At 36.4% G+C, this 9,306-nt stretch overlaps 1 protein-coding gene across 2 annotated transcripts in view; it reads left to right on the plus strand.

Annotated features, from left to right (window-relative positions):
* LOC107676887 (rho guanine nucleotide exchange factor 7-like) overlaps positions 1 to 9,306 on the plus strand; it is a 26,586-nt gene that overhangs the window by 7,718 nt on the left and 9,562 nt on the right. For both annotated transcript variants that reach the window (XM_016471619.1, XM_016471620.1), the window contains exons 3-8: positions 742 to 826; positions 2,357 to 2,490; positions 2,729 to 2,930; positions 5,380 to 5,468; positions 8,739 to 8,833; positions 8,909 to 9,004. In XM_016471619.1, coding sequence (XP_016327105.1) covers positions 742 to 826; positions 2,357 to 2,490; positions 2,729 to 2,930; positions 5,380 to 5,468; positions 8,739 to 8,833; positions 8,909 to 9,004 — 701 coding nt within the window. The remainder of the gene's footprint in view (positions 1 to 741; positions 827 to 2,356; positions 2,491 to 2,728; positions 2,931 to 5,379; positions 5,469 to 8,738; positions 8,834 to 8,908; positions 9,005 to 9,306) is intronic.

The following is a 9,306-nucleotide window of genomic DNA, read 5'->3' on the forward strand; positions in this document are numbered from 1 at the left end:
TCTAAGAACTATAATTGACAGCATATACAAACAAAAATCTACTTTTCTTCAATGCAAAGTTTTATTTTCATAAAAAACACAAGTAAAAAGTCAGTAATAAAATAAGAACAAATAAAAAAATGGCAATCAACAGCACAAATAAATGCAATACAATAAAGAGAGCTATGAAACTTAAGTTTTTCAGGTTAAGTAAGTTTTTATTCAGGTAAGAAATACTACAGAAATTAAAGTAATCAAATGTAAAATAACCCATCCAGTGTTATTTTAGATTTGATTACTTTAATTTCTTTAGTCTTCATTGTAAAAATTAAATACAGATTGAAATCGGAAAGAAGTGAGACGGACCGACCGATCATGAGGAAAATCGTCCGATTCCGATCCCTGGCCGATCGATCGGTGCATCTCTAGTAAATCTGGCTCTTAAAAGTCCTTACTGTCACTTTTAGTCAGTTTCATGTGTAATTTAAAAAACCCTTTCTGACCATAAACTTTTGAATGGTATGTTATGAATCAAGTCCACCTTATATTGCAGATTGAAAAACAGTATTTATCCCTTTGGGACAGTATTTATCCTTAAGGCATGGGGGGTTATGATTTATGATCTTGTGCATCAAACCAAAACATGCTAATCTAAAATGTAATTTCTTTTTGTATAGGATTATCTGAGAGTAGCAGATCCAAATCCTTTTTTCTCACTTTATATTTGAGCTCATGCACGTCTCTGTTTTTGTCCCTCTGCAGGTATTTGAGGCCAATGACTTGCTTCAGGGCCAGAACTTCTCCAAGGTCTTGAATTGTTTGGTTGCACTCAACAAAGCAACTTCAGGTGAGATACATCTGAAACACCTGTGTTATCAGTGCTGTTTATGATAAAATCATAAAGAGGTATTTAGTTTATTACCAGCATGGAGTACAGTATTTACTCGGAAGTGAGCTAAACCTGAGATAATTGACCCTTCGCAAAACCTCGCCCTCCTTAGTTACTGTTGCTATGTCCGACAAGCCATGCCGCTCTCACTCTACACCATGTTCTCACACAGTAAAAAATACATTGCGGAGTAAAGAGGAAACTGACAACATGCCGACAGACAAGACAGAGCAGGTTACTTTTGGTATGAAAGGTATTTTTTTTCAACTGCGGAAAGACATCAATACACACCATTTTTCAAGTTTAAGTCCACAGAAGTTAATCTACCCTCCTGTCTGATTTGTTTGTTGGACAAGATGGCAGATTCAGCGTTATGGTTGGTCAGATCGCCTGTCATTTAAGCTCTTTACGAAGGGTCAATTACCCAAAGCCTCCTTTTGGGGGATGTCATCATTTGTAAAAACAGCATTAATATATAAAATAAATGCATGTTTTTGTAAATATTTTTTAAAATGCAGAAAGGTTTTTGAAGTGATAGTTCACCCAAAAATAAAAATCTTGTTATCATTTACTCACCCTCCACTTGTTCCAAACCTGTATGAGTGTCTTTCTTCTGTTGACCACAAAAGAATGTTGATAACTTAACTGAACAGTATTCCTCAATTGTAAGTCGCTTTGGATAAAAGCGTCTGCTAAATGAATAAATGTATACCTTTCAAATTTTGTCCTTTTTTAAGAAATTCAAGCAATAAATACCATTTTGTGTCTCTTTAATGTGTTGTGACAGATCACTGTAGTGCCTCATTTCAAGCGGCACGTAAACTGATCACCTCTTCCTCTTTACTAGTTACATCATGAAATAAACATGTATGAGCATCATAAGGTATCTTGTTTTAACACAGAAAGACGTCAATACAAAAATTGTTTTAGTCCACCGACGTTAATCCGGTCATTACTCTCTGGTCTGGTTTGTTTGTCGGACTAAAATCGCAGATTTTGCGTTATGATTGGTCAGATTGCCTGTCAATCAAACTTCCTGCGAAGGGTCAATTGTGCCAATTTTTTTTCCACATGCAAAGAAAGAATTGTGCCAGATTCAAATAAGTTTTTTTATTTTCTTTTTTTTTTAAATTATGTTTTGGCCTTTTCCTAACCTTCCAAAGTTTTTGTACCGCTTTGGATAAAAGCGTCTGCTAAATGAATAAATGTAAATGTTGCTGGTAGCCATTGACTTCCAAGTATTTTTATACTACATAAGTCAATGGCTACCGGCAACTGTTTGTTTCCCAACATTCTTCAAAATATCTTCTTTTGTGTTTATCAAGTTTTTAATTTTTGAATGACCTATCCCTTTAAGATTAGGGTTAGGTTGTAGTATCTATGTCTAGCTGTATATGAAGCCAATAGAATGGAATGTCCCAATTTAGATTGCTCAGTAAACGTGTGTGTGCTCGTTCCGTTTTGTTAATGAGTGTTTTCTGGTTGTAGAGTCCGGTGGTGAGAGTAATTCTGTGTGTTCTCGTCACTCGTCTTCTCTGCGGATCAAGTCCTTTGACTCGACCAACTGTTCGTCCACTCACAGGAGATCATCCAGACTCAAGTACAACCAGTACCGCAGTCTGGTGAGCATCACAATCACTCCACACCCTGATGTAGAATAAAAAGGCTTCTTTTAAACCACTGGAAAACAGACTGAAGTGATTTTAAGAATAATTGTCAAAGGTACTATTCAGTTCTTTGTGTGTAAAACCTTTTTGAGTTCACAAACTACTTGGCACACCTGTAATTTGAGTCCTCAGGCAACTATGAAAGAGAAGCTGGAACAAATTCTCTCTGTATTTTTTCTGTCGTTCTCTGTAGGACATGTCTGAAAACAGTGCCCCTCAGGTGCTGGTGAAAGCGCGCTTTAACTTCCAGCAGACCAATGAGGATGAGCTGTCCTTCGATAAGGGTGACATCATCCAGGTGACACGGCAGGAAGTGGGCGGCTGGTGGGAGGGGTCTCTCAACGGCAAAACCGGCTGGTTTCCTAGCAACTATGTCAAAGAGATCAAAGGCTCTGGTTTGTATTGGCCACTTTAAACTTTGAAAAATGTAGCTGCAGAAGTGAAACCCTGACAAACTCTTGTAGAAAGAGAACTGATCTAAAATCCTGCAAGAACAGACAAACAAAGTGAACTAGAGGGTTTGGTCTTACTCATACTCCTCTCATAGACTGCCAAGAAAAGCAGAAGAGATGAAGTTTTGTAGACCCCGTTTACCTGTTGACTTTCTTCTGTGCCCTAGTGTTACCATAATATTTTCATAAAAGACCTGCTGAGTATGTGTATAGATCTGAAAAGTGCTGCATGTTAGGCTGTTAACACTTTAGACAGCTTAAAAAAAATATATATATATATGTATATATATATAAAAAAAGCCTATTTGTACTTGTATCTACGAGGCACTGTGGCACCATGGGAATGTAAAATCTGCCTGGGTCCGATTAAAAGAGGACTTACAGGCTTAATGAAAATGTGCCAAAAGAGAACTGAATGGCAGCTCTCTGCAAAAGCCAAAAACTTTGGGATTATATGACCATTACAGGCTTACAGTGGAAAAATGTGCGCTTGTTCAACCCAGCTTGAGTACAGGACCAGGTGCTGCATACAAGGTAGCAAACTAAGAATTAAAAGAGTAAATGGTTGGACACTTTATCTGAAGGCACTGTTTGTAATGACAAAACCTTGTGTTCCTTTAGTTCTTTAATAAAATCTGCTGATCTAGTATTTAATATTTTAACTTCCCCTTTAAACATTTTCATCCCACCAAAAAAAAAAAAAAAAAGGTAAACAGACTTTAAAAATGTTTTTTAAAGAAGTCTCTTATGCTCACCAAGGCATTCATTTGACCCAAAATACAGTAAAAAAACAGTAATATTGGCAATATTATTACAATGAAAAATTAGTTGTACTGTATTCTATTTGAATATATTTTAAGGTATAATTTATTCCTGTGATGCAAAGCTGAATTTTCAGCATCCTTACTCCAGTTTTCAGTGTCACATGATCCTAATATGCTGATTTGGTGCTCAAGAAACATTTCTTATTTTTATCAATGTTGAAAACAGTTGTGATGCTTAATATTTTTGTGTAAACCATAATACATTTTTTAGGATTCTTTGATAAATAGAAAGTATGAAGAACAGCATTTATCTTTTTGTAACATTCTACCTGTCAGTTCTGACCAATTTAATGCGTCCTTACTGAATAAAAGTATTAATTTCTTTAAAAAAAAATCTTACTGAATCGAAACTTTTAAGCGGTAGTGTATATTTTAAATAACCAGCTTTTCGTAGCCTTATCTCACTGTATGCACGCTGTAGTATAAACACAACCACTGACCCTTGTTCTGCAGTCCAAACATAAATATCATGTACATTCCATGATGCCAAACAGATGCTTCCCTCTCATGTATGGGGAAACGACCCTAATGTGTATTCGACCCAGCTTTGAATGGAAATCATTTAAGGTGACATCAGAGCTTGAACATCCAGGGCTTAACAGGAAGGAAACACCATCTAACAACAAAGACAGGAAGTGCAGCAGCCAGAAGACAGCGCTTCCCCTTTCCTCTGAATATGGCTCCACACTCAAGTTTATTCCACTCTCTGAGCACTTAACGATCCAGACTGTTTTATAGGATTTACTTGTGTTAAATGCATGCCCAACATTACTTGTAGTAGACATTAATAGTATATTGATTTCATACGTCATCTCAAAAATGACTGCAGTTAGGAAGAGGGGAAGAGTGTAGGGTTTGCGATGCACTGTTTTCTTTGAGCTCAGATTACATGATTAAAGGGGTAGTTCATCTAAAAATCCTGTGTGACTTACTTCAGTTGTACGCAAAAGGAGAGTTTCTTCCTCCTTTTGAAAGTGATACAGTTTTGGATTAACATGAGAATGAATATATGATGACACAACTGTCATTTTTGGGTGAATTATTCCTCTTAAAACTAGATTTGTTCAAATCATTTAATCCTAAGTATGTGCAATAGTAAATATGATGTTTAGCTCAGTAAGCACCGCTAATGAATGGTTTGGTTTGTGGAAATGTTGAGCTCTTTTGTTGAGAACTTAGGGAAGGGAAGGAAAACAAAAATCACACATTTGCCAAGTGGAGAAAAATGGATTTTATCAATGAACTGAATGTTTTCTTGTGGAAAAGCATGAGAAATGTTCCATTTTGATGATTCCAGGAAGTTCACACATTACTGATATTAGTGTAAATGAACCATAATGGATTGAACTAAGTGAAATGTTCAAACCGTCTTCTTGCTGAAGAAGAAGTATAATGTTTTCCTGTAAACTCAGATCTCCCCCTCTAGGTATCTAAATCTAATATTGCTGTCCTGACTGCTCACTGCAGGAGAGATGTACTTCAATATTCAATAACAGAAACAAAATGTTTCCAGATGTTGGTCTAAGTGACCTCCTTACCTTTTGTTCTGTTTTTGCTCTCTCCTACAGACAAACCTGTGTCACCTAAGTCTGGAACGCTGAAGAGTCCACCCAAAGGCTTTGAGACCACTAACTACTGCAAGATGTACTATAATGTGGTAAGAGAGATGTGCTGGAGTGTTGCGTTAGTGGCACGTAACACCTTCCACATGGAGCGCGTTGATTATTTCTGATGCGCGTGGGGTGGAAGTGGTGCCTCTGGGGAGTTTGTATTGCACTGATATTTCCCTAACCAAATAAGCAAGCACACACCACCAACCCTGCCTATACTTGACAGATAAGACTAAGGTTTAAGATATTAGGAGCGATTGTGATAGCAGCATTATGAATCATTTTAGAGGGTTATGAAACACTGCAACAGATTTTTGTGATTTTAGACTTCACTATGAAGAGCACATTCAACTTATGTGAATACAAAATGCAAATCCTTCTCTTTATATCCTAATTGACATAAACATCAATATGCCTATTACAAAGTCAATATATACACTACCATTCAGAAGTGTAGGGCTGTAAGATTTTTTAAAAGAAAAGAAATGAATACTTTTATTCAGCAAGGATGCACTAAATTAATCAAAAGTGACATTAAAAACATTTGCAATATTATAAAGTTTTTTGTTGTTAAATGCTGTTATATTGAACTGTATATTCATTGAAGAATCATGACAAAAATGTATCATGGTTTCTACAAAAATATTAAAAAGCACCAGTTTCAAACATTATTACTGTTTTTTTTTCTGTTTTTTTTGATCACTTAAATGCAATCAACTTTAAAATGCATTAAAAAAATAAAAAATCTTACAGACTCCAAACTTTTGAACGATAATGTATGTGGACCAGACGCATCCATGAACCAGTTCACACAGCTAAAGTTAATGCAATGCCACTCATTTTCTTTTTTGAGTAACATCGAGGTTAAAACTGTGCATTGCAAGGATATTCAATTTGTGTACGGGTTTTTATGACGCAGTGCTGTGTCCGGTTTTCTCAGATTTTAGCCTTGGACTAATCCTTGCGAATTTACAGTCATAAGGCTTTAATCTGGGTTTAAAAACCTCGCCAAACTAGATTTACTTAAGAGCTGATAATCCCAAGTTTAAACACCCACCAGCAAATACTGCTCCGGGTTTTTGTTTGATTTAATGTCAGTAACACACACGTTCAACATCCAGACAATAACAATTTGGTTAATAAAAGTCATTTTCAGATCATTTTGTATATCTCAGTGTATGCGAATTTCCTTTATTGTGCTTCGTTTCCTCATGTGACGTGTCCCAGAAGCCTCCATCTGAGAGCCTCTGCAAACCCAATGAGCTGTTAATGTGTATGCGTAGGTCGGGTTTTGCCTACATTGTGTGGATCAAATGTCCCCACAAGGATATTAAAATTGAAGTCACCTACATTGTGCGTGAGGAAAACGGCTTGGTAAACAAACAATCTTAATGAAAATGCAGAAAAGTCTGTGAAGGATGGCTTTAGGGGCAGGAGATAGAAATCATTATATCATTAGCTCAGTATAAAAACAGTAGAAGTCAATAAAGTCCCCACCATGATAGAAAAACATACATTTGTGTGTGAATATGCTTCTATGTGTATTTTTAGAGGTGTTGACAGAGAATGTGTGTGTCTGGGCCTCTATTTGCATATTTTTATGTAAATGTGTTGTTATGAATGTCTGTATTTGGTTATCAGTTCAATGCATGTGTTTGTCTTTCAGTCGTGCTATAATATAGGTCATCTTTTCCATCTCATTGACTCGGGGGACAGCTGTGCCTGGGGCCCTGCGCTGTCTGTGTCTGTGCGTCTGTGTTAGTTATGTGTCATGTTTGATGAGTGTGCAGTAACTGACCCTATACTCCTCTGAAGACCGCCTGAAGATGAAGTGTGTGTGTTTTAGGGAGGACACTAGTTTGAGGTCAGGCAGGGTTCAGTCTTTTACAGCAGCTTTAGGGGAGGAGACCCATTCAAGTTAAGGACACAGTTTGAAAGGGCTGTAACTATCAGGCTGTCCAGACGTCCAATGGTATTCATGTCAGGGGTGCTTACATACATTTGTTTATCGACAAACGTTTTTCTCGGTCCTGGCTAACTCTGGAGGGAAAAAAAGTTGGCATTTTCAAGTTTGGACCGTTATAATGCGGCCGTTCTTGTATCCATAAAACATATTTCTTGTATATTTAGATATAGATCTGTCTTCAAAGCCACATTAAATATGTGGAAGCAGATCTCTTCAGAAAGCTCTGCAGAATTTTATAATTGCTTTATAATTCTGTTAATTGATGAGTGAATATTGGTATTGATTTATTTTATGTTTTCTAAAATTAATATTTATGTAAAAAATGTAAATTTATAAAAATAAATTTCTACAAAGAAAATTCTAAATTAATTTTATTGATTTAATTGACCAGAACAGCGGGAAAAAAAACTTTATTTTGAGCTTTTTAAATATATTTTCCAGTGGCCTCTCAACTCCATATTTGTGTTTGTATAAAATATAAATATATAAAAAAATAGATTTCAACAATTAAAAATTATAATATTTTATATATTTAATGGACTAGGCCAGCAGAGAAAAAAAATAGCATTTCTAAACTTCCAGCAGTTCTAATTTTTGGATAAATCCCACAGGTTATCCACCTGACAACATTTGGGTAGAAACTTTGTTTCATTGTCATTGTTTGATTGATGCTGTAATACTTTTCCAGGTAATGGCTGCATCTCAAGGTTCATCTGCTGTCTATTTGAGGATAGATTGAAGATGTATTGTTGCATTTGAGGTTTTAGCTGCTAAGATGTATTAAGATAGGTTAGCTAGCCTTGTTCAAACAGGGATGTCTTTAAATCTTAAGTTAGACTGAAATCAGAGTTTATCATGACATGCCAGGACTGGCCCAGTTCTGTCGTTTCTCGCACTTTCTCTGTATGCCTGCAGTGTTTTGTTTTCAAGGATAATGAACATTAAAATCGACCCTAGATTCTAGTCTTTTTGCACTTGGAAAACTAACAGGTCAAAAGCAATGTGCTTCTCCTAGTTGTGTACCACCTATAACTGTCTGGTTGTTAAATGTTGAGCATTTGTGATAATAAGAGACCAATCATGAGTACTTACCCCTTTTTTCCTTGCATGCTGATGATTTTAACTTTCGGTCCTTTAGGCATTTCAAATTATGTTCTATGTCATATATGCTAACTATGAATCGATATGATATTATAGATGCATGACATTTGAACAACACAGTCTGGTGTGTTCAGTTATATCATTACACTGTTGCAAACTAATACTAATAAAACTAATAATCATGTTTAAAATTTGTTCTTTTAATTTGTCATGCATGCATAACTGTTGTTCATTTTTGTCATATGCACAGGTGGTTCAGAATATTGTACAAACCGAGACGGAGTACTGTAAAGAGCTGCAGACTCTCCTCTCAACGTATCTGAGAGCATTACAGCCCACTGACAGGTAAGAACACAAGCCCAGAGTCCAACATAACATAGAGATAATAGTAGTTGAGTAGCCATCCCTCTCTCTTTCTAGGCTCAGCGTGTCAGACATCAGTCACATCATGGGAAATCTAGAGGAGATCAGCTCATTTCAGCAGACACTGGTGCATTCACTGGAGGAAAGCGTCAAGTAAGAGTCCCCATCCTGTTCTTTCATTCACTCGCTCACAGTTTGACATCTAGTGGCAGTTACCAGTAATGCACTGGTAGAACACACCTTAGAAGTCTAAAGGGGTCATATGATGCTGCTAAAAAGAACATTATTTTGTGTATTTGGTGTAATGAAATGTGTTTATGCGGTTTAAGGTTCAAAAAACACATTATTTTCCACATACTGTACATTATTGTTTCTCCTCTATGCCCCGCCTTTCTGAAACGCGTCGATTTTTACAAAGCTCATCGGTCTGAAAAGCGAGGTGTGCTCTGATTGGC

This window comes from Sinocyclocheilus anshuiensis, unplaced genomic scaffold (genome assembly GCF_001515605.1).
Source record: "Sinocyclocheilus anshuiensis isolate Anshui unplaced genomic scaffold, SAMN03320099.WGS_v1.1 scaffold2166, whole genome shotgun sequence".
NCBI classification, from domain to species: domain Eukaryota; kingdom Metazoa; phylum Chordata; class Actinopteri; order Cypriniformes; family Cyprinidae; genus Sinocyclocheilus; species Sinocyclocheilus anshuiensis.